Source organism: Melozone crissalis, unplaced genomic scaffold (assembly GCF_028551555.1).
Source record: "Melozone crissalis strain CALT ecotype California unplaced genomic scaffold, PUWL_Pcris_2 ptg000014l_1, whole genome shotgun sequence".
In the NCBI taxonomy this organism is placed as follows: Eukaryota; Metazoa; Chordata; class Aves; order Passeriformes; family Passerellidae; genus Melozone; species Melozone crissalis.
The window spans coordinates 14354800-14380467 of NW_026535792.1; the positions used below are offsets into that span (position 1 = coordinate 14354800).

A 25668-nucleotide genomic window follows, 5' to 3' on the forward strand; every position below is an offset into this window, starting at 1 on the left:
TGTAGGCCCCACACACACTGAAACTGCAGTTTGCAGAAGAAGACTATGAAATTATTAAAAATCACCATAAAAACCCATTTAGCCATAACCAACCAACCACAATACTACACCTTTCAGCTCAAGGAAATGTGACCTATTCAATTTCTCAGGCCAGCACACCCAGTTAAACATAAATCCTGAAGGGAATCTGTCAGCAATTAGTGCAATATTAAATCACAGGCACTGAACTGGGTAGCTGCTAAAAAAATGCATGTTTTCTGATCAGACCCTGGGCTTCTGTGCATAAAATAACAGCCATGGAAAAGCACTTTTCTGGATAGGTTGGCATTAGACACTTCAGTTTTAAGGCTGTTTTTAAATCCCTGGTAAGAAAGACAAGTCTCTTAGGAGACCTGTGTTGCTTTTGAATTAAGGCACAGCCACACAGAGAGCAATTAATTAAAATAATTATTAATTCAGAGAATCAATACATCTACAGCTAGTAATGTTAGCTAACTAAACTGAATTAACTGGAAAAAGTCAGAGTCTTCTCTGCTCATCGGGTGTCTTCTAAAACTGACATTGAATTGAAATTTTTAAGGTGCCCCAAAATTTCTAAAGCAGCTATTAATGGCCAGTCTGGAAGAGTCAGAAAATATTTGACCAAATATAGAATCTGAAGCACTGAAGGACACAACTGAGTGGAGACAAAGAGACAAGGCAAAAGCCAATAACCAGGAGTTATCAACTTATATTGCCAGTTCCACGCTTTTATCAGAATGTTTGATTTGCAAACATTTTTCAAAAAAACCCCAAAGTTCTTTATTTTCCTGTGTAGTTTCTCCTGACTCTCCAGTTCAGTATTCAGGAAACAGGGACACAATAGTTTCACTAAGGTACCTAATAATAAAAAGCATTTCTTAGGAACACTATTCAAAATGTGCTGCTTAAGTTTACACACTGACTGTAATTGCCTCTTCAGACACTACTAATTCACTCTGAGGTTTCCTTGTGATTTGAACTTGCTGTGTCTAACTTCAGTTTATTTAGGAAGTGATTCCTTAAATCATTTCTCCACGTTTTGGAGCACATGGTTGGCTGTACTAAGAAATATCTTTGTTGTTTAACTCCAGCAGAGAACAGTCAAGAGTAAAAAGGACAAAAGGTAAAAAAAATAGTTATCCTTATACAGATATTGTAATTACATTTGTTTTTAAGTAATGCATGCAGGAAGCCACAGATGCAAGAGAGACACTCCAACTCAGATGCACTGACAGATACAAGGATGCACTCAATGATTAATACAATGTTCAAGTCCTTGGGAAGGTCTCAAATCCATCACAATAAACAGCCATAGCAGCATAGCTTTGGGTTACAGCACTCCATAAACTCAAATGACAAACTGCAGGCTTTGGTTTTGAACAGAAATGTGAGAATTATCAATGGAGCACTGACAGTTCTCGTGCAGTGGGAGAGCCACCGAGCCCAAGGCACATTGAAGCACTGGAACAGAAGTTTATTATAAGCAGATCCCTTGTATAAAGTTCATTCCAAGCCCTAAAAATTCTAATGTGCATCCTCTCCTCCATATTGCTATATTCATTGCATCTTTTTTTGCACAGAAACATTTAATCTTCTGTAAAAAGTAAAACTATTATTACCAGCAATTTAAAAAGTATATTTTGAAGTATATTAGTTGACTTAATAAGCACCACATGAAGGAAATCAGTGACTATATATATTATAAAGCTCTTCACATGATCACAGCTGTGATCAATGTTTATCTTCTAAATTCCTGCCAGTGTTCTAATCTAACGCCTTTATTTGGTGCAATTTCGAATCTCTAAAGTGATTTTCAAAATGTTATTTTAAGTTCAAGAGTTGCTAACAATCTTCAAGAGTTGCTAACAATCTTTCATCAGGAGATGTATTGTTTGACTTTTATCTGCTACAGGGAATACTGAATAAAAATGGTTTTCAGAGCCCCATTTCTTTTCAGAGCCCCATTAGTATCAAGCCCTGTTGTTTTCATACAACGAATTCCTTAAAATCATATTCCTGTTCAGGCACACCAATATTCACAATAGTGCTATTAACATCCCTTGGACCCTTGTTTAAAGAAATATTAATCTGCAACTTTTATTTTAATCATTAATTGTGTATACTGGCAGGTGCTAATAGAAGATGCTAGAAACAGCAGAGTATCATTTTACAGAAAGCAGGAAAATGGATTAGATGCAAAGATGTCTCTATCTCATTTAGTGGCTGAAGTGACTTAACTCCATGAAAAACAAAACTGAAATACACAATACATTCCCTGAAGGAACTGTAATGAGCTTTACAATTAGCAGTTAAATAATTTCACTGTGAAACAAACATCTTTGTAGAAAATAGCATTCAGGTAAGAAGGAAAATGTTAGGAGACACAGGGAATGATCCACCTTCCCTTGGACAGACCCTCAGAGCCCTGCAATGGCAGGCAGTGTCTGCTACCTTCTCCTGCACTCAACACCAAACCCACAGGACTCCACTCAGACAACTGCCCCAGAAACAAACTGTTCCTTGAGTACAGACATTACCAGATTATCTCCATTAAACTTCATTATGCAGTGTACTTCAAAACTAACACATTTTCAAGCACTGTGTTGTTCAATTCTGCATTAAGCTAAATTTTAATTTGAACTGCTGACACCTCCTTCCCAAGAGAGTGCCTTGCAGTTGAGGCTGTGATATGGATAGCAACCAGCATCTTTCAATTAGGTTCTCAAGACACATTATGCAAAAAAAGCACATTCCAAATAATCACTTCAGATCTGTGTTATCTGGCTTTAAATTCTGCTATTATCTCAAATCCCAATCCCAAAGAGGCAGAAGCATTTATACTCCAACCCACATGTTTTGCAGCACAAGTGCTGTAACGTGCTGGTCCCACTGAAGGTATCATGGTCCTACTTAATTCAGTGGCAAGTTTCCCATGTCAGTGTATGAGAACTGTCCAGATGATGATTACCAGTGGGATAAAAAGTATGCCTTTGTCTCTAGCATGTGACACAAGTGCTTTGCCAATGGAAAGGTCTGGCCAAGGTCAGCAGTTCTGTTACACGTGAGCCAGTAAGAAAATACTGCTGAAAACAACTTTGAAAAAAGTCATTCTGACACAGCTCAGGGCTGTGCAGCTCATAGGCTTCTCTACACTTTACAGAGCTGGTAATACATAGCTTTTTCTCTCAACTGTAAAAAAATACCAGAGTAAATATACAGCCTGATGAATACATCATTAATAGTTATGAATAGCTGTTATACAGCACTCCAAAACTGGACTGCTTTCTTTCCCAACAAACACACACTAGAAAACCAGCATGATATGTTTCCTGGGGAATTTCAGATACACCTCATGGCTCTATTAGAGTCAGTCTGTTTTGGCTCACTAAGACACATTAGTTAATGTTGCAGCCCATTCTCAACTTGACTGCTAAAATATTTTCCTTTATCACATCGACGCTCTTCCTACAGTAAAGTTCCACAAGAAATGGAAAGCCTAAAAGGAATTGGAATACTTGGGCAGGGGGAGAAGAAAATACTCCATTTGTGCTGCATGAAATTCAATTCATTCCAAACTGGGATTTTATGAAAAGTTAATTACAAAGTACCCTGAACAACCAATTAGTCCATCTCCTTTAATCTGCATATTCTGACTACCCAGATAAAATTCTAGAAACACTTTAAAGCTTTATATACCACTGCCATGCTTTCTCTTTTTAACAGAAGTTTATTGTTTTCCAGTGGCAAGAACTTAAACATTTTATTCTGGAATCACTCCAGCTTGTGTGCAAAAGCCAAAAATGCAGTTCTCAAAATGAGAAAATTCAGTAAGCTGAATCATATTCAGCAGAAACTATAGAGCTGTGCTTTTTATGAGGGCTTTACTAAATTGAGCAATAGACTAATACAAAATAGTTACAAAAGCAGTATGGAGAAGCTTTCAAACATTTGGATGACTTCTAGCTGAGTCTGAAACTCATATTCTTTCCTGCTTTTTCCAGCACCTCCTGATTTTAAAGAAATACCTCCTTGTGAACACTCCTGATCACTCACTTGCTTAGTACTTTAGAGGAAAGTGTGGAGCTTGGTAAACCTGCTTAATGAAACCACATGGAACTCAAGGCAATCTCCCAAACAGAGAAAAACAGGGTAACTGATACCTAGGAACACCTGCCATCATCTCCTAAAAAAAATATCTTAATGACCTTGAGCTGGCTTCCAATTTTGCACTGAAGGAACTAAAATGTACAAAGTGAAAGGAAAACCAAAAGCAACCAACTTATGCTCCTTGGAAAAAAAAGGGAATGGTGTTTACAAGCAGCTCTGATAGCTACAACTGGATTATGACAGAACAAGGTATTGAAAACTCAGTTTTGCAAAGCACTCAACTACATCCTTAAAAGAATGGCTGCTGGGTTAATTTTCTTGTTGCTGCTGCAGCATAAGGATAATTTAAATTTCTTACTGTTATTTTTAAAGTTTGAGACTTCTGCTTATTACCATAAATATAGAGAAACCAGTAAATGCTTGATCTGAGTTTTCAAGTTTCCCAGATCCACCAGTGTTATGTGCACTACAAAAATGTCTAAATTCTGAATGCTATTTTATCAGTGAGAAATTTGTGACCACCAAAAAAGCAAGTGCAGAATTACCACTTCACTTGTCCAATAAATTGTTTGATAAGCCTTTCTCTTAGTTTCAGCTTTCTGATCTGCTTGAACATGTTCATTTTTGTCCTGGTGTAACTCACCTGCCTCAATAAACCAAATTTATTGTGTAACAATGTAAGCAGAGTGGCTGGAATCCTTCTAGGCTGGAATTACATCCTCAAGAATTCCTAACATGGGAGGGAGCTGGCAAATTTAGCAGACTAAATCCATACCAGCACTTTTAAATAAAACATATGAAATGGATAAAAACAAAAAAAGAAAAAAAAAGAAAGAAAAGATGATAGCATAAACCAAGAGCTCAGGGGATAAAGAGTAGCATGGGAAAGAAAAACTCTATCACTTTCCCATACATGCCAACACACTGGTTATTTTTGAACAAAAATGTTACTCTCTTTCTGTCCTGCCCATTACAAAAATGTTGAAGTGGCTCAGGACATTTTAATATAGTTAAGGGAGTTTTTCTGTCAGCTGTTTTCAGATGCTGGCACATAAATCTGACAGCAAAATTACATTCAACTCCATGATTTTATATATTAGTAGTGTCACTACTTCCACTGTACTGCCAAGTCAGCTATGTTCTCACCCATTTTCTACCAAATGTACATGGAAATTCTTTAGAAAGAATTATTGGTTTAGTTCATCATCAATTAAGTCAGTGTTGATGGATGCTATACACACTGTTCTCATGAAATAACAAATGCTGGTGTATATTGGTATATAACATATCAAAACCTCATTTGGATGAAACCAAGACAAGTAAGAACTGAGAAGACCACCCAGGCAATAGGTTCAGAACATTTGGCTTTCTTGGACAGAGGGTAGCTTATTCTATTTCTTCAAATTAGAAGTAAATTTTTGGTAAAATTATAAAACTCACTTTCCAATTCAGACTGTTCCCCATAATAAACTCCCATCTACAGGCAACATTTCTGTGGAACTCATTCCAGCTTCAGCAGGAATTAAGGGGAAGAAAGTAGAAAAGAGAGTAAAAGCAATTCCATAATGAGCACCCTCCTTTTTTGCACCTGAGCAGCAGCTGAGATGCTTTACCCACCGGAAGGGAGGTAAAACAGCAGTCCAACAAGAGGACTGGCATTTGGAACTTCTAGTAGAGCCAGACAGTTTCTAGCAAACACCACACCATGCCAGCACAGAAGTTCTCAGGTGGCTCCAATTTTACCATCTGCAATGGCAATTTTTATGCCCAATCTAAGGATGGTGAAGAGAAAACAGAGGGTGAGGGGCAGGTTTTATAAATCATAAGTAACACTCCTCTCTCCAGTCCACTCACCAGAATTGCCTAGAAAACCTGCACAAATGTAGGCAAACCAAGGGCTTTGAAACCTGGGAACACACCAGGTTACAGTGGGGAATGCCACAGTCCATAAATGCACAAAAGACTGATACAGATCTGGTATAAATTCCACATAATCTCTAATTTGCAACCCACTATACACATCTAGAAGTATACATTAAGATGTTATGTTGCTATAAATATTCCAGGATCCTCCACGGTTTCGAATTAGGGACCTGCTTCTGAATAAACAGCTGTACAAAGACCTTGGATTCTGTGAGTAAGTACCTTCTCAAAATCAAATTATTTCACTTTAAAAGAAATGAAAGTTTTTGGCAATCAGAAGATGCTCTTTTCTCCTCAAGCAGCCTTTTATAAACACAAGCATCTGCTTGGCTGGATTCTTGACTGATCAGAGAAGGTTAATGATGTGAGAAAGGGAAACATCACAGCGGAACCGATTCAAAGGAGAAACTAAAGCCAAGTCAGACAGACAGGGAAATAGATTGTAACAGGTCTACAATGTTTGGCATGCAAGATCAATCTAGAATTAAAAACAGCCAGTTAGTTCTGATCAAAACACCTGTTTAATGATTTCTTTTCTTTCCTCTCTTCTTCTTGACATTGATTTCACACTGCTCAGAAGGCCTTTCCTGGCACAACCTCCACCCAGTTGCACGAGCACACAAAGCATTCTTCATTCACTGAGATGCAACTTACCCAGGTAGTTGTTGCTCTTTGACATCTCAGTAATGTTGATTTTAGTAGCTCCTTCAGGAATTTCCACTATCTTGTGGTAGCCAAGATTTGTTAGCGTGTGTTTGAAAACTCCAGACACAACTTTGCAAGCAGTGTTGTCCCCTCCACATATTCCACACTTGTCAATCACCTTGTCAGAACCCAGATAGTCGTCACAGCCAATGCTCTGCAAAATAAAGTAAGATTTCTTTTTCCAAGGTCTTACAACTGCAGACTTCGGACACAACAACTGAGAATAGCATGACTTTCAGAGAAGAATCAATTCTGAAATGATTTTGTGAATTAGCATTTCAGCAATGTCTTCTGTACAGAAAAAAGCAATAAAACCCAAAGGGCTCTCAGACTCGGTGCCTTCAAGATAGCCAATAGATTTTTACATCCTGCCAGGCAAAATTCAAGAATACACCATGAGCAGTAATGCATTGATCATGCTGACTGCATACTCCTCAGCTGAAAGAGAAGCTGAGCAACAATGTTCCCACAACTGCTGCTCAGGAAAGAGGTGGAGAGCTTTGATTTTTTTATAATTCAAAATAGGCTTTCTACAGAAGCAGAACTACTTCCTCCATAGTCCTTTCTTAATCTCCTTTAAAAGTGAGCACTCAGCCTATTCTCACCAAAAGAGGTATGTGAGAAATCTTTATACTGCATCTAGACAGCTCGAGAAGAAACCCACAAGTTCATTGAGCAGAAAACCTTCAACCCACTCAGTAACACACACCTGGACAGGATAGTTTAAAACAAAATTATTTCCTAGAATCACAGAATGGTTTGGGTTGGAAGGGGACCTTGAAGATGATCCAGTTCCAGTCCCTTTTCCACAGGCAGGGACACCTTCCTCCAAACCAGATTGTTCCAAGCCCCATCCAACTGATCTTGATTTGTACAATGCATAAAACAGCTTTAAAGATGAGATGCTAAAGGAATCCTGGATGACCAGGGATATAACTGTGTTTTTGCAAAAACAACACTGCTGTCCATTTTTTCTTACAGTTTAAAAAACAACTTATCTGAGATAAATCAGCTTCTGTTTTGTGACAACAGAGAAAATACTTAAGCAGCAAGCCAAGGAAGAGATTTGATGTCCTGGAATTTTGATATTGGTTATGGCCTCAGTATAGCCTGGAGATAAGTAGGAATTTGTGAGTGGCTGACAGCTAAGCAGCAAACAGACAAACCACATGGGATTTACTTCTGGAGTACAGGCTGAATTTGACTTGGCTAGTGAGGAAGCTCCAGATCCTTAGGAGACAGCTTTAAGATAAGAAGCAGATATTTCATGTACCTCATGACAATACCTTTAAGTTATTAGTGAGCAGGAAATCAGCTGCATGTAATTAGAAACTCTTTATTCCTCAGAATAAAATTTGGTCTTATTTGTGAAAAGGGTAGAAATGCCCAACTCAGAGCTTGCTTACAGGCATCACTGTACCTATGTTTTGGAGACAATACATTCCCCAAACCCTTCACAAACACAGCACAGCTGATCTACCCAGAGCCAGGATGTCCAACAAAGAAACCTCTGCAACCCACACACCCCCAAAAATCACCCAGGCTACTTGCTGACATCACATGAACCACTGCATCCAGCCACTTTCACACAAGGACATTGGGGGTCACAACATAAGGAGCATGTCAGAACCCCAGACATGTGGAGTTTCACTCCCATGGTATTCCATTGATAGCTCACTCAGGAGAAAGATCTAAGAGTGATCAACAAAGGAATTCCAGCAAGAACTACAAATATCATGAAGTAGTAGGACTTCACAGTGAGACAGGTATTGGCTTTATATACAGCCACTGAAGCCAGCAGTAGTGTGTTCTTGCACCTCAGCACATCGATAGCAATATTGGAAAATCAATCAAAATCTCCCAAACCTCAAAGAAAACATAACTAATATCTGTCACAGATTTCAAAACTAAATTTTATTATTCTACTTCACCACTGTGTCCTATAATGAGACACAAGAATTATGATGTCCACAAGGTGGCACTTACAATCCTTGTGAAATCAAAATGTAGGTCTTTGCAAAACAATAAAAAAACTGAATTTCCTACACCTAAACATGAAGTTGATATTGCACTTCTTTTCAAATTAGCCTTCACCACATGAGCAACAACTCCTGCTGCTTTGTTACCAGTAATACATTCTTTAAAATTTTTCAGTCAACCCAAGGATTTCTTTTGCTTTGGAATGAAATAAAATGTTCTACTAAATTGAAACTAAAAAGAAATCTCAAACTATTTCTTCTTGTATCATATGTTCTCCTTGTCTGGTGACCAGGTGGACTTCATTTATCAATCATAAATTAATATTTTAATTCAAATCCTCATGTCTTTTCTCCAAAGAAATCCTCACTGACTTCAAAGTTGACATCAACTGGAAATTTGCCAAGTCACAGAAGTCGGCCTCTTTATGGATTTGAATCTATCAAATTCAGGGCAGAATTCTATCAATTCCATGGTCTTCACAATGCAAAATTTACAAACAAATTTTAAAGACTTTTGGATTTAAGTGTGTCAAACAGAAGTATGTACGTTATTTTTCATTCACATGAATTTTTGTGCAAATTAAATCACTTCCACTGAGTCTGGCAAAATGAGAAAGATCAAGTTAGGAAGCACCTGAGAAAATTTTATGAACACAAAACTTTGGGACCAGATGAGGTCATGGTGATTGGTGGTGATGTCTAAAAAGTAACTGCCACATCCATCTTCATTTAAGGCAAGGAGAACCTGAGGCTCAGTTGCAGGTTGGTCACCTTAACAGCCCTCAGGAAGTCTGCAGAGCCAATCCTCATGGAAGTCATTTCCAAATGTAGGAAGGACAAAAAAAAAAACCCAAAAAAACAAAAGAGAAGACTGAGATCAACCGTTATGGACGTACCATGGTCAAGTTGTGTCTGAACTTGTGATTCACTGACAAGTTCAGCACATGAGTGGAGAGGAATGGATGTTCTGTGCCTTGACCTTAACAAGGCCTTCAGAGTCTCCCTCAGTATCCAACAGCCACACAGAAATTCAGAGTGGGAAAGCTGACAATAAGGTATTGACAGTAAGGTATCACAGCCATGCTGCTCATGTAATCCTTTCCCTCCAGGCAGGAGTACAGCAGATTAGGAACAAGGAAGCACACACTGCTTTGGCATCTGAAAGCTCTGGCTCCTCATCTTTCAGAATTACAGTTTGCATTAGTGGACTCAGATTCTTCTCCCAGTCAGTTTCTGCTATTTTCACCCCAACTTTTATTTCTTGCTTTTGCTAAGTCTCTCTCCTCTCCATTAGGAAGGACACTGGCTTTTCTGAGTTTTTCCCTCTGAAGTCTAAGTAAGTCTGCCTAGAGATTTGCTGGATGGCTCTCCCCTCAATGTGTGAAGAAGCTGAGCACAATAATACTACTTTTCTCTGACTACTGTTAAAATCTTTGACCTTCACATATGACCTTAACTCCTACAATTAGATAAACATAATTCCTTTCATTTCTCTGTCTGTGAAGGGTAGTAAATGAGAGCCCAATGAAGATGTTATGACTGCTAGAGAGTAACAGCCAGCATGTGCAATTTTACTAGCACAGCAGGGAAATGCCAGCACAGCCCATGACTGAAGCAGTTCCCTGCAGGAGGCACTGCCTGTGTGCAGACACCAGGGCAGGGTTTGGTGGTGCATGTTCCTCAGTGGAAACAAACTGAACAGGCTGTTCAGCAGTGAGGAGCCATGGCTGTGCTTGAGCAAGAGGTAAACCTCATGCTTCAGGAAACCTCCCAAGGCAGAGCACAAGAAAGGCAGCAGAGCCTGCTTGTCTCACTTCAATGTCTCACACGTCTTCAAGGTCACAGCCTAACCCTCATTTGCTTTACAAATCAAAGGAGCAATGCTGAGAATTTACATTCAACCACAGGATAACAAACAACATACTAATGGCTCTCACTTGATTTGTGGTTAGCTATAACCATAATTTTTACCCAAACATTTGATCCTGCTTTGGCTTTCAAATATTTCCTGCTGTCCACAGACCTAACGCTCACAAATCTTTGATGCTATTTACAGCCCCTCACGATTAGATTGTGGTCACATCCAGATGTGGTCCACTTAATTAATCACAGATTTTCTTACCTGCACAATAGCTGGTTTCATTACCTATTTGTGCTTAAAGCTGAACTTCACTTGGTCAGATATATTTCAGACAGTAAGAAGAAGCAAGCTATTCATTTTTGACAACCTTAAGAATTCAAATTACATTTATAGTATGTGGATATGCACCAGTTTAGTGAAAAAAAGCTACTCACATGAAGACGTATAAAGACGCTTTCACTAAGATATTCAATAGTTTCTTACTGGCTAGAAAATTACTTGAGAGAAAAAAGGTTTTATTCTTGTTACAATGGAAAAAGTAAAGCCATCCAGGAAAAGTAGTCATGTGAAAAGATGGTCTTAGAGATATCAACTAATAACAGCTAATAAAAAAGGATTAAAAAATCTAAAGTATGCATCTCACACTGATACCTCAGACAGGAAAACAACTTCTCTCCTGTTGTTTTAAGGGAAGATACTCTAAAGAAAACTTGTATCTCTCCCATACACAAACCCAATGTAAGGTCTATGAAATCTGCCTAAACCCCCAGCAATAAAGACCTGAAATGCAAACAGACCATTGCTGCCTGTCACCTATAGAAGTCAGAGAGCTGTTCAGCTTTGAGACCCCACTCTACAAAGAGCTTATTAAAGGAGTTTACTCAAGTGTTTTGAAGTGGCTGTGTTAGCGGCATTTCAGAGTGAAGAAGATGAAGAAGCCTAATCCGAGTATGTACATTGCTTTGGCAAACACAGCTCTGAAGGTGAGTGCAGGGCTTGGGGATTGATCCCATAGATTCAATCAGCAGCTCTCATTTCTGCCTTGGTGATTCTTCCTTTAGGAGGAATCTGTCTTACCCACTCCCAGGAGGCTCTGGCACTGAATCCAGCCACAGGCACATGTCCCCACACAGAAGGAGAGCAGTTTCCCCATGGCTGGGCCCTGGGCCAGGCTGCTCCCATACACACCTGCTGCTAGAGCACTCACAAGCACATCCAGGGACCTGAGGCTTTGTTCTTTCAAGCTAATCAGATTGCTCACAGTCACTGAGAATGGAAATACTGTGACAGAAAAAACCACCAGAAGTATCTCAAATTGAAAGGCTGACTATTTTTTTTTGTTATCGGAACATAAATTTGCGACTGGAATCTCCATACCCTGAAAGTTCTAATGCTCAAGAGATACAACAGGTCCAAATAATATATGCACCTCTAAAATGCACTAATTGTTTTTTCACTTCAGGAAATTTAAAACCACAAGGACATTAAAGGTACAGTAGTACAAAAGCAGACTAAATATAGTCTGAAATAAAAATTCCTAGATCACATATTAACAAAGCACTCATGTCTGCTGCAAATATGCCAGATTACTTGAGAGCCCAGATTCAGCAAGAGTAAGCAAACTCTATGCTTCTATTTAAACAACTCAACTGGAAAGGCAGAAAGCCTTTTCATTATCTAAGCACTACCAATATAGTCCTTTAAGAATGGTATCTTCCTTCATAAAATTTGTACACAAAGTGCATATTTATGGTGTGGATCATAAGGCTAAAGCCTTCAAAACTGCAGACAGGGCTTGGATATACAGATGTTCTGAATTCAGTAACAGTGCAGTCTGAAAATTCATGAGATGATTCTCCAAATCTAGCCTAAACTGACCTTGTTGGCAATGATAAGAAACAGTTAAACAAAATAATACAATTCACATAGCTGATGTTAACTCTGTGCCTTTTTAAAACACTTCTTATCTAAGTGGCTAAAGCTAATGCATGTCAGCACCACCCTGATCATATCTCAGTATTAGTGTTGGCAAGAAGTACTGTGCCATTGCAGGATTCAGTGAAAGGTCTCCACAATTCTCTTCAAAAGGGTGGTACTTCAGAGAACAAGTGTGAAACCCCATATAACCTCACCAAAGTTAGAGCTGTTTCCTCAGTGCCACACACTGACTCCCTGAAATGCTGCCTTTTCATTCCTTCCTGAGCTTTTACAATACCTACCATTATTATTTTCTGGTTCATGATTGCCATAAAAAGCATAAACAAACAGTAATAACATTTGAAGCCAACCTGAGGAAGAGAGTGAAGAGCACAAATAATTTCAGTTCTGAGTGGTGCTCAGAACAGCCCCCTGAGCCACTTCCAGGCAAACACTCACCTCTCCCACACAGCAATGAGTCACTGCTTCTATGACAACTATTTCATTGTTTCAAAGGAACTGCTTTGGCTTGGTGACCTTTTGATGCTGTTTTTGTCCTGCCCTTTAGGAACAGGAGATGGAAAAGATGCCAGTCCATTTTGCTGTTTGAATGATGCAAAAATATAATCTGTTTCTTCTGAAAAATCAGAAGTGGCAGAGCAGCCACTCCACAGTGCAGGAGACACCTCCAATGGCACATCCTGGAGTGGAGACCTCCATTCAATCAAGTTCTATTTTCTCCATCTAAACAGCTACACAGCTAAACACCTACACAGTATCACCCCAATTAACATCCATTTAAGCAATATGGGTGATCCACCCAAATAAACACAATTTATGTATTTACACAAATACAAATGCTCTCTCTTCTCACTATATGCAGCTGTAACTGCATACTTGCAAATACTTGCAAAGAAGTCTTTCAAACTTACAGGTTCAAGTTCTCTGCTTCTAAATTTTATTATTGCAAAGCTCTATTTGAGCTTGCAGGACTGAAACACTAAAGTTCTGCCTGTCCTATTGAAAATAATAGCCCTCAAAACATAAAGTTAGGGGCAGGGGAGGAGTGTTGTGCAAATGCCCTGAAAAACATGTGGAATCTCCATGTTCTGGGCTTTTACATACTCCTGCAGACCAGAATTTAGGAAAGGAGGCAGTGCACCCTACCCCTGTTACATGAGTTAAATACAAAGCCCATTTAACACTCAGGCACTTGCATTTTTGGCTGTACATCAATGCTGTAGGGGGAGGAAATGTGCAAATCCAAGAGGGAGGAGACCACAAGAGCAGAAGATGTGATGGCACACAGACATTTGGATAAAGCTCCTTTCGAGTGTGTGACTGCATCATCACTGACAGAAACAGGAACACCCATTTCCATTTCCTACAAATACAACAAATACCTGTGAACATTTCTTTGTGGAAGATTCCACACACCTGCAGATCACTTCTCTTCAGGATCTCATGTGGCCCTGAGCATTTATCAGACTCTTTAATTTTATCTTAAAAAGAGATGATCCTTTACTCTTCAGCCAGCAAGGACTGGATTTAACTAGTGCCCGGCTCTGAACACAGTGTGGCTGGAAGGTTTGTGCCACAGTCCTATGCTGATTGTTCAGAAACATCCCTTCTGATTAAAAGAAAAAAATATATTTACTATCATGTGAAACAGTATTTCCAGGAGCTGCTCTGTTACCTGCTGAAGCTCTTCCTTGATAATCTTACAACCAAGGTGTGCAGTAGATTCCCTTGGCTCACATTCTCCACTCTGGGTCAAAAGAAGTTTTGCCCGAACAAATCCTTGTCTATACAACACACTAAAACACTGTTCTAAATACATCTGGTTTGTACTGCAGTGGGAGATTTTTCTGCTCTGTGATCTTCATCTACTCGTGAGAAATTACTTGCAGAGATAAGTTTTCTTTTTACAATGGGAGTTTGTGGTAACAGACTTGGAATGAGAGAACACCAGCAACCCATCCCTAATTGAAGAGCTCATGTGAAGAGGGGCTGAATAAAGCTCTGGAAAAACACTTAGCTAAAATTATGCCCCTTTCTATAACAATGAGTATGATTCATATGAAGATAATAGTTACACAGAATAGTGTATTTTTAGACAAAAACAAACCCTCTTTTTCACTTGTTTTAATAGACTTTGTACATGGGGCGAACCAGTTCACATCATTTGTCATGCTCAAACACTATCAAATAACAGAATTTATATTTTGAGTAACATTTTTGCAGCCAGAAACCAGAGAATTTGGGTCTTTATAGTTTGTCTATTCTCCTCTTTGATCAAGTCCAATTCTTAGGATGCTGATTTTCCTGTAACTCAGAATTGTAGACCAAAATACCTTTTCTAGGCTTCTAAACCTATTCAGACAAGAGTGAAGCAGTTTCTCAAAGAAAACCACAGCTCAACAATGGTCTTTCTCCAGAAAACACCACTGAATGCACCAAGCTCCTTCCTCAGCCTGTGTACAGGACTTCATGGGGCTTCATAGGGGTTAGATTTAGCAGCTTGGATTACAAAAGAGGTATTCCTGAAACCTAAAGGTGTTTTAAAGCTGCTATTAAACTAAGCTGTTTTAAACATGTCAAAGCAAACATGAAAAGGCAAGAAACACCAGAATTCACAGTGATTTGACCTGTCTATCACTAAAGATCTAAAATTATTTCCCTTTGTAAAACTTCAACATTTTTCTGTATTTTAGCAGCTTCTTAGTACTTGCCAGATCAAGACATATGGTCAGGAATAAGCAATACTCTGTATTTAGTATCTTGACATATTTCAAAGTTGCAGCTCTTTAAATATTTTTACTTCTGTTAATCAAAGAGAAGATGTGCAAACCATCAGTGACAAGGTCCCTGAGTAATGGAAAACTGTATGCATCTCTCTATTTTGATTGGCTTACAAACATGGAAAAAAAAGGGGCCTAATGCCCTCCTCAGAAGAAGAGCATGTTCAACTTCACCATTGTGTCAATAATGACTTCATCCTTAATTTGCACTAGAAATTCCTGGCTCTTAGTATTTTCTAGCTAATGTGAAGATACTCAGGTTAGAAAAAAAACCCCCAAGTATGAAGAGCTTCAGGAGAATTTCAAGGCAGTGAATGGTCAGGCCCTTTGAATGATTAGATTCAATCACCAAAACTCTCCCACCATATTACAAGAACACAGAAAGATGAAGTCCTTGCAAGTCACATCAAAGGTCTGTTATCCAAAGGCATCAATAATGGGAGCATAAGAGTGACCCTAAAGCTGGGAAAAATGTATGCTATTTATCAGAATACGTTTCCAGGCTGCATTTTTGCTTTGAGGCACAAAGACTTCCTCAGACAAATATAATGTCTTTCTATCATTTAGTAGTCCTTTATTGAATGTGCTTAGCTTCCTTCCTGAAGTTTAGGAGGCCTAATTCCTATGTCAGTCAGTTCCACTACATGCCACATCATCTTCATTTGAGAATAGCACTGGGTAATTTCTGCCAGTGACTCAGAGATCTTGTACTGAGACAGACAATGACAATCATTTCCTCTTCACATTCTCCATGAACTCTCAGGTTTTATGGACTTCACTCAGTCATTCTCACCCAAGTTATTATTTTTCCAGACTGAAATGTTCAGCCTATGGAATCCTGCTCATGTTATTCCATTCCCTTGTCATCTTCATTGGCTTAACTGCACCTCCTGTGCTTCTGAACAGCCCCACCTGAGCTGGGGAGGCCACACATTGGAGATGGCACACATATGTTCATCCATCTGTACACACTCATACCCAGAAACACACACAGAGAAAGCTGCTCTGCTTTGCAATGCTTTCTTCATTCCTAACTTCTTGATTTTTGAGCCATTATGTTCATTTCAACACCCATACTCTTCCTTTCTTAATCTCATTGTTTCAATATTACCTCAGTGCCTATGCAGAAGGCCCTTACATCTAATAGTTTTAATAAAGTTAACTGGTGTTAAGAAGTTTTTTAGGAATGCACATTTCTCAAAAGTTCAGTTCTGGTTTAAATATCATTACAGGCTCTGTGCAGACAGAGCCACAACCACATTCACAGTGTTTTCTCAGGATGGAACTCCTTAAAGGTTTGGTTAATTCTGGCAGGCTAAGCAAAAATCTGATATGCTTGCAAACAAATGCAATTGTAGCACTTTCACAAGTGATCCAATCATTTCTGAGTTCAGCCTACTGCTATCCCTCATATTCTTACCATATTGTTTGCTCTAAGATGTTTAGAGACAGCAATTCCTTCTTCTACTACCTTTCTTCAAATCACTTAAGAGCTCTTCATCCATCATCAAACACTGCTTCCTTGTCTCACTGCAATTGTGTAGATACTCCCTCCCCTCCCCAGACTTAGAAAGCAAGAGGTCTCAGTGAAGAATCATTTTATATAAATGAGGACAAAGGAAACTGGAAATTACTAACTGGTTTCAGACATTACTAGCTTTACAACTCTTGTGACCTGGTCTAACATACAGAAAATCCAACTCTTAGTAGGTTTTTTGTAGGAAAAATAAATGTGTGCCAACTTCTGCAGCATCCAATTCACAGTTAAGTACTACTGCATCCCAGCACTGCTCCCCAGAATACACAAACCTTTCAAAGCCACACAGAATTCTCAGCTTTGTTCTGTAACAGATTTACAAGTTTCACCTGCTTGCTATGTGTAAATAAATGTTCCTATGGGTACACCATAATTAACAAATACTTTCATCTGTCACAACTTCAAAGTTAAAACAAAGAAATGTTTCATTTTTTCTGAAAAATAAGGGACAATATATAAAAATGTGCCAGTGTAACACTCCTGTAAACTTCTGACTGTTCCATGCTGCTTAATATTACAGAAGTCAAGAATAGAGACTATGTGAGGGACCCTTGAGAGGGGAGAAGTTAGATTCACTGTCTTTCTAATAATTCCCTATGTGAAAAGAACTCTAGCCCTTGCCAACAGACTAGTCCCAACTGGCTTTATGCTAGGGTTGTGTTTATTCAAGTGTTCTCCTTTATGAAGGAAAAACTTGGCTTTATTTCAAGGTAAAGAAAAAAACCTCCAAGCAGCAAAATATTTTAAGGACAGATGTCTGATCTTGAAACAGCAGCTAACATAGCCAGAATATATCTGGGCAATAAATACTTACTTATTAGCCCTCTCTTTCAACTGCATGTATTTCTTTTTATCCACGATGTAGCTCACAAAAAAGGTAGCACAGAATACAGTGTTCTCTATTATCTCCTGGGACAACTTTAATTAATTTCTTTAATTCTAATAAATCTGAAATTCAATAACAAGTGTTTGGGGGTTTTTTTTCCCCTCCAGGGGTTTAATGATGTCTGTTACACTTGGAACTGTGTTGCAAGAGCTGTGAGGTGCATGGCCCCAACAGCAGCAGCACCCAGGAACTCGATACCTCAGGAATCTCCTCTGAACCCAAGGGACCACCATGACCTGTGCTTCATCCTGCTCTGCTCACTGACACTTGGCTCGTGCCCTTCCTCTCCACCTTGGGGTACCCACCTTGGAGAATACTTGACCTGATACAATTTCATGCCCAAAGAAACAAAGAAATACATGCAGAGCTGGTAACTATAGTAATGGCTAATATTTTCAAGTGCTTTCCAATAGTATCCCTGTTGCTTTTAGATTGTTATAGCTCTGCCAAAACTTAACAACCCACACTAAAAATTTCCTTGCCAGGGACTTGAAACGAGCTGAACATTTATTTTCAAAGAAAATAAACAGCAAAAATAATTTGTTGGGGTTTTTTTCCCCAAAACCTAGGATTAAATAAAATTGTGTGTTTTGCAAATATTTTTAAAAGAATTTATGACTGGTTTACTCAGAAATGCTTGTTCTTTTCTTTTTAAGACTAGGGGCTCAAAATTGGCAAGGAGATTGAGACAGATTCAAGGATGTGTTCCTTTCTCTTCTTATGAAAAGATGCCCATGTTTAGTCAAGATTTAAAGCCCTGACTATCACCATGGCATCTGGTCAACACAACACCCAAGTCAGGGACTGGGCAGTACAGCACTGAAAAAAACCTGGTCACACTGTGCATGCTGCAGAGTTTCAGGTAAGTTCCAGCCTCAGCCTACCAACTGGTTGTGCCACAGCAGAAGTGCAGGGAAGCAGTCCCTGAAGCAGCTCAGCAGTTGTGAGCTCTGCAGACATGTTTGCCCAGCACAGAAGAGGACAAAGGAGGATCGGATGAATCATTTACAGCCAGAACCTGCAGAAACTGTACCAAGAATCCTGAGCCTTAACACTTCAGCTGTTCAGCAAACAGCTGATATCCAGTGGCTTTTTATCTAATGACTGCTGGCCTTCATGACAGTCAAGGTGATTTCCTGATGAAAACCTCTTGGAGTAGCAGGAGTTTGCATCTTTCTCTAAAAACAAAGAAAGCTTTTATGACTGCTCCAAATACCTGAAAATGACAATATTCAGCTGTATATTTCAGTAAGCACTCAAACTCTTTTTATCCTACCTCCCAAACTCTCTATGAATTTCCAAGGTGAGCCAGAGGTGCAGAGATGTATCCCAACATTGCACTCACAGTAAGGAGGAGGGATGGTACCACCAGCAGGTAAGAAACATCCTTCCTTTGTAAGAAAATGCTACATATCTTATTGAAAACTCTGGCTTACCACTTGGTTAGGTGTTCCATAAATGCTCTTTTGGCCCAAGGCATGGTGAAGGGGAACAGGCAGTACCAAGTCCAGGCTTCAGAATCTGATTTCCAAACAAGGCAGAGTGCAAGCAAGCAGAGCTCTGGTTCTTGGCTGCTCATGCTCATTTTTACAACAAATTCTCATGGTCATCCCTGGACTGCTCCTGAGGCTGCACAGCCACACTCATGTCCCACAACAGCACCAGGCCAAGGCCTGACAGAGGAGGTTCAGAGACACCTACTGTGGCCTGACCTCAGTCCTCCCCCGAAGAAACATTCCAGCTCTTCAAATACCAGAAAGTCCTAAACAGCCCATGGGAGGAAATGGGATCACCACAACTTCACCTTCAGGCTGCCTATGTATATCCAACACCTCTGTCCTCTCTGTGGTTTGATTAAGTCACAACCTGCAAAGTCATCCTAACACTCTGGAGCAAGGCACTGAATCCAACATTCTCCCTAACCTGAGCTGAAAGTAACACCTCCCAGACAAGATGAAGTAAAAATTAACAGGTTTTGGCCTTGGGCAAAAAGAACATTTACGGAATGCCTAACCAAGTAACCCCTCTCTCCTTTGATGGAGGAATTATCAAGCACTGACATCCTGCAGCAACAAGAACTGAGCTGTTCTTTCAAGAAACTCACATCAACAATGGGAGGTAATTTCCTAGCTTGACTTCTACACTAAAAACTGGAAGCTGTTGTATTTTTCATGCTAACAGCAGAGCACATGCATCTTTTTCCTAGCACTTCTGTTCTTAGAATGTCCATTCCATCTTTTAGTAAATGAGTTTGGCCTCAGGGATTATGTAATATTCTCACTCACTCACTGTATGGCACCAATTACACACAATTTCAGTTTCAGTTGTACTTTAGACATTTCAAAATCTCTCACTCCAAAGTACCAGCAAACTCACTGATGTAATTTAATTATTACACATTATTTGTGCCAAGACATGACAGTTTGGATTAATCAGTCTGCCCATCCTTGATCCCCAGCAAAATCACAAAACCAACTCTTCTAGGGTCTTACTCTTTCTGCTCATTCTTTTTACTCCAGCTCCCAGATAAAGTGCATTATAGGAAGCCAAAGTAACATGGCATTTTTATTCAAGCCACATTTAGGCTCTTGCTGGAAATAAATACAAATTTTCCTCTGGCTGTAAACTGAGGATTTTCTTCCATTTAATTCTGCCTTTTTAAAATTTATTACTCTGCCAGTGAGTGCTTTTCAAATAGAAAACTGTTCATTTCTTTCACTTAGTTCTGCTGTACCTGCTGTGGCTTGCAGGCAAAAACATTACTTTGTGAGTGCTGTGAAGAATTTGAGTTCCATTCCTTTTTCAATCCTGCATGCTTTTCTCCAGTCTTTTCTCTCTACTTTATCACTCAAGTATCTGTTTTTTCATAGCAGGCGGTAGGGAGAGAGAAATGATGAACAGTGTTGTGCTTAGCCTCCTAAATACTTTATCTGGGCACTGAACTCAAAAGTAATTCCGCTACTTCATTTCTTGGAAAGAACCCACATATTTTTCAATCAGGCAAATTCAGTGGAAAAAATGTAGCACTTTTCCAGAATATAATTCAGCAACAGCTAATGAGATGTGTGTCCCACCTCCCTCCATTTCCCAGTCTCTGCAGTGGGATTTACTGAACTGGTCCTACACAACCAGCAGGCACTCTGACTAATATTTGCTTTGCTATAGCAATTTCAACTGTCCAATGCAAACACAAGTGCCCATCACAGTATGAACAGTGCAAATTCTTTGACAACCAGCCAGACACTCTGGACAACTGTCCTCCTGCCCAAGACTGTTCTGCTTGCTCTGTCTTCTAGAAGCCCACAGCCCAAAAAATCTGAAATAATTTTTATTAGAATTAAAAATCTATTTTGAGCACATTTACTCATCTAAGCTTTTACGGTACATACGGGTGATAAAGTTTCTGTATCCTTATCAGATTCTAACTTGCATATGACTTCTCTCTGAATTAAAAATAGTATTCAATTCTTTAGAAATGCAATTTAATTGTGATTCTCCTAAAAATCTACTCAAGTGTGCATCGCTATACAATCACTGGCCAGCTAAAGGGACACAATATTATCAGGTATGAAGAACTGCAAGTTGTGACTACAGTGGAGACTTACTCTGAATAAGGCCCTGAATGAGGTCTACAGGAGCTCAGGTCTACTCTGAGCCCTAACTCAAGAGTGTGTCAAAAATAATCAGCAGTTCAAATAGGAATGTCATAGAATGTGTACAGTAACAACAACAACTATACGACATCCCAGAAAAATATGCTGACATACACATTTCAGGGCTTACAAATGCAATCAGGTTGCCCAAATGGATGTCACAAGGTATCTAATACTGGTATTTCATAAATACCTTAATAATTAGTCGTTGTAAAAATAAGACTAACTATAGCACAAATTTATACAACTGAGAAAAAACCCATATCTAAATTATTTCCTCATTCCAGCCCTGTAGTATGTCCAGACTCACACACACAAACAGACACAAACACAAAAAAAAAGCAAAATAAACTCTCTTCTCCCTAGCACAAAGTAGTACAAAACAAGTAACTGCAAAAGCAGGGAAGTACAGTGTCAATAAAAGTTCTGGCAAACTTAGATTGTTCCAATTAGAGACACTGCCAAAAGCTATATGGAAAGAGCCAACAAAATACCAATGGCAAGCGAGGAAAGAGCCAGCCAAGCCAACACACTGTTTGGTTTCCCATCCGAGGAAGGAGAGAAGGAAGAGAGGTGAATTTCCACCTGGAACAAATACATTAAACAGTCCAGAGCACAGAATTCTGGCAGTTGTATTTGGTGTTGTACTGAATCAATATCCTGATCGAATTTGGCAACACTCAGGGAAGCATCTGTTTTCTGCATTCCCCCCTATGTAAACACCCAAGGAGCACAGCTCCATCCTAGGCTATGGAGGAGCTTGTATACACTGAGGAGGACAATTCTGCAGCCTCAGGGGAGCCACAACAGTGAGGGTTTGCCTGCAGCTCTCTGCAAGAGGAAGTGGAGGGAACCAAACTTTCTCTGGACATGTGAGCATCATGCACAGTGTGCATGCAGAACCATGCACAACCAACCATGTGCAGTTTCAGCAATTCCATTACAGCAAACTGATCACAGTGCACAAAGCAGCTGGGACTGAAAAAGGCAATGATACAGGAAACACATGTCATTTAAAAATGTGTGCAATAACACAACAAAGAAACCCGCAACAAACTTGAGATTGGATACAAGCACAAAGGAATAAAAAATTAATCAAACCGGACTATTACACAAAGAAAGTAAAGAGATGTCCTTGAAATCAACTGAAAGTCAATTTAAAAAATTCCAACTCCTTCATGAGTCCTAAGATTGCCTTAAGTCAGCTAGGTGGTTATAAGGAGAAGTACTAAAATGCAAGTAATGCTTTCAAAAATGTTACAGAGTACAATTCCACACAACCTGGAACTTTACTTCTCCAAGATTCACCTGAACAAAACAGTCCATCAGAACGGTTTCTGAGCAGTTTTATTTCACATAACTTTGGAACTGGAGAGTCACAGGATAATGCTCTCCCTAGTCTTTAAAACAATAAGGGAGCACTATCAAAATGTGCAATATCCCCTTGTGCCAAAACACCTGAAGGGCTATATAAATTGCTGTCAACAAGGTGTTGTCAATTTGCTGAAAACTAATGCTGTAATCAGCTATTTTACTATTCAACATGTGTCTGCAGCCATGTTATACAGGCAACTTATTGCATAAGAATATATATATTCCCATATGAACATTCCAGACTGCATTTCTATTGCTTACATCTACATTTAACATCCATATCATTAGCAAATTAAATTTAGTACTTGAAAAAATTGCCTGATAGTTCACTACAAATGAAACTACAGAGCTGAAACAAAAGACTGATAGTACAATGTTGTTTCAATAAAATTTACTGTAAATGGAAAGTACTTAAAGTGCATAAAGGAAGGAAAATTATATTACATAATACTACCAAAGTGTATTTTTAGTGACGACAGACTGGCTGTGAAATTACAGCAGATTGCAAAGACATCAGTGCTGGCTGGGGAAAAACAGTTTGAAGGTAAAGCAATCACTTGAAACTTTAGTAATCAGATTAACAGAGGATACAATGAGAGAATTTAGCAAGCAAGAATATTGCACAGACTAGTCTCCATTCTGATGCCAACTGATGGCTGACTAGTCATTCTATTCCTAGGAGGAATTTTGAACCATTTTTCATTAGTTAGATTACAGTTATATCTAGAGAACACACTGTTTCAAAAGATACAAAAGCATTTTATTGAAATATGGCAAGAGACAGTAAGACACGGAGCATTGTCATAATATTTGCAGACATAAAGCCATAACGCTGATGGACATCTTCAAAATTACACAGAAGTCTATGTACAGAATTGTACCAAAAATATTCAGATTGTTATGGAGGAAAATGAGCTCCAGAACAAACAGCCAATCAACAGTTTAAAAAAAAAAGGCCTGTGTTGCTAACAAAGAACACTGTTCATTACAATCCAACTGGGAAACATGATGTTGATGTCCAGATCAGACAGCCCAGAGCATCAGAGCTCTGCACTCTGGCAGGAGGGCTGGGTGTTACACAGGTCACCTTCACCCTCCTGCTCCTGTTGCTGCAACAGGCACAACAACCATTGCCATGAAGTTACCCTGAACAAGAAAAGGGGACAATGCCCTGCAGCTCTTTGGATTTATGGAGCAAGTTCATGAGTTGAAAAGTCACTCCTAACTATCTATAATGTTAGACAAGATCTGCAAAAAACCCCAAGTCCTCCTCATGGAGCAAGAGCCAAGCCAGGAGACAGAGCAAGGACTGGAGAGGGCACTCCTTGCCCTTCACATTGCACAGAAGTGACCCCAGCCAAAGTATCTGGATGGATATGTCTTGGTGTTTCAGAGAGGGCATGGGTTTGTCAGTGCCAGCAGTAAAATCAATGTGACTGGAGATTTAACCACAAAAACCACTGACAAGGGCCATGGTATAATTGTGTCACCTTAATTTCCAGAGATAAATAGGCAAAGGTCCATAGTAAGTCACATTTTCTTAATTTTACCCTTACAAAACCTCTGATAAATTTGGAAAGCTTCTTTCTAGAATGCTAAAACTTTTCCTCATCTTTAATGAAGCTGAAAATCCACAAGTTAGCCATCAGTTCTAAACCAAACCATCAATAGAAAACAGCTATCCTGGCTCTGTTAAAAGCTGGTAATGGCTTAAAACTGTTAATTGGAAAGAGATCATATTATTATAACACCAACTACAAATGTAATTTGTGACTTTTAGAAAAAATCACTAAATATATGGAAGACACAAGGCAACTTGAAGTACAGACTATTTCATAATGCCAGATTGAGAAAAGGGTTTGTGTGCAAGAACAATCTGTAAGTGTAAGCAAATGCAAATAATGGAACCATTTACATCAGGAATTAAAGTAATTGCAATTTAAAATAATTAAATTAAGAATCAAAATGCATTTATATCCTTAAGTATATTATTCTGACATTAAATCAATCACTACTTCAGTCTTACCAAAGTATGACAATACAAGGCATCTCACCTACCCTCATTCTACTTGCTGCTCATTTTAAAATGTGTTATCTCACATTTGTGAGTTTTGTCAGGACTATGGAAGAGTCCTGATTTTAAAGCTGTGGATTAACAGATCATTTTTCAAGACCTGTCCCCTCAATTTGCAGAACTGACTGCATGTCTTATTTGTTTTGCCTGGCAAGCACTGCTGAGTATTAATCTTTGCTTCCTGAACAGTAAGGCCCATTGACTGAGAGATGTGGTTGGCCTGATATCCTCATTCTTTATGGAAATCTAATTTAGCTTTTAAAGTAGATTTCACTCTTTTGCTTCACTTTATAACACAGTTTAAAAACAATGGGTGTGTTATGTAAAAATGACAACTCAAAGATAACATAATCACTACTAGTGGAGGTAATTACAAGAAACTTTCAGTTAAAATGTCTTTACATTGTTTTGTCATTTCACACTGATAAAGAAGCAGTGCTTCTAGTAATGACAGTTACAATGTGAGGTACTTCTTCCTTGGAAAGTTCTGCCTGACAGTTTTAAAATTGCCAGACCTCTGCAGGCCTGCTCCAGATGAGTTTCTGCAGTGTCTCTCCTGCTCAAGAGGTGAGGGTGAGTGAACTGTGTGGTAGTGGGGACCATTGAACCAGTCACACTACCAAGATGGCATGCTAGGAGAAAAGATTCTGTGATCCAACACTGGTGCTGAATAAATTGCCTGAAGCGCAAACTAACATGAAGCAGAGCCAGAAGTTTCCACTCCTCAGTGCTCTGTACATGAAGCAGAGCCAAGAGTTTCCACCACTGTGTGCTCTGCACCATAAGACCAAATAGATATTCAAGCCCACAACTAACAGGACAGGAGGAAA

The 25668-nt window shown here is 39.1% G+C and overlaps 1 protein-coding gene across 1 annotated transcript in view; it reads right to left on the minus strand.

Annotated features, from left to right (window-relative positions):
• Positions 1-25668, minus strand: part of THSD4 (thrombospondin type 1 domain containing 4) — a 213842-nt gene that overhangs the window by 48262 nt on the left and 139912 nt on the right. Inside the window, exon 7 of the mRNA XM_054272475.1 lies at positions 6706-6910. Within this exon, the coding sequence (XP_054128450.1) occupies positions 6706-6910 (205 nt within the window). The remainder of the gene's footprint in view (positions 1-6705; positions 6911-25668) is intronic.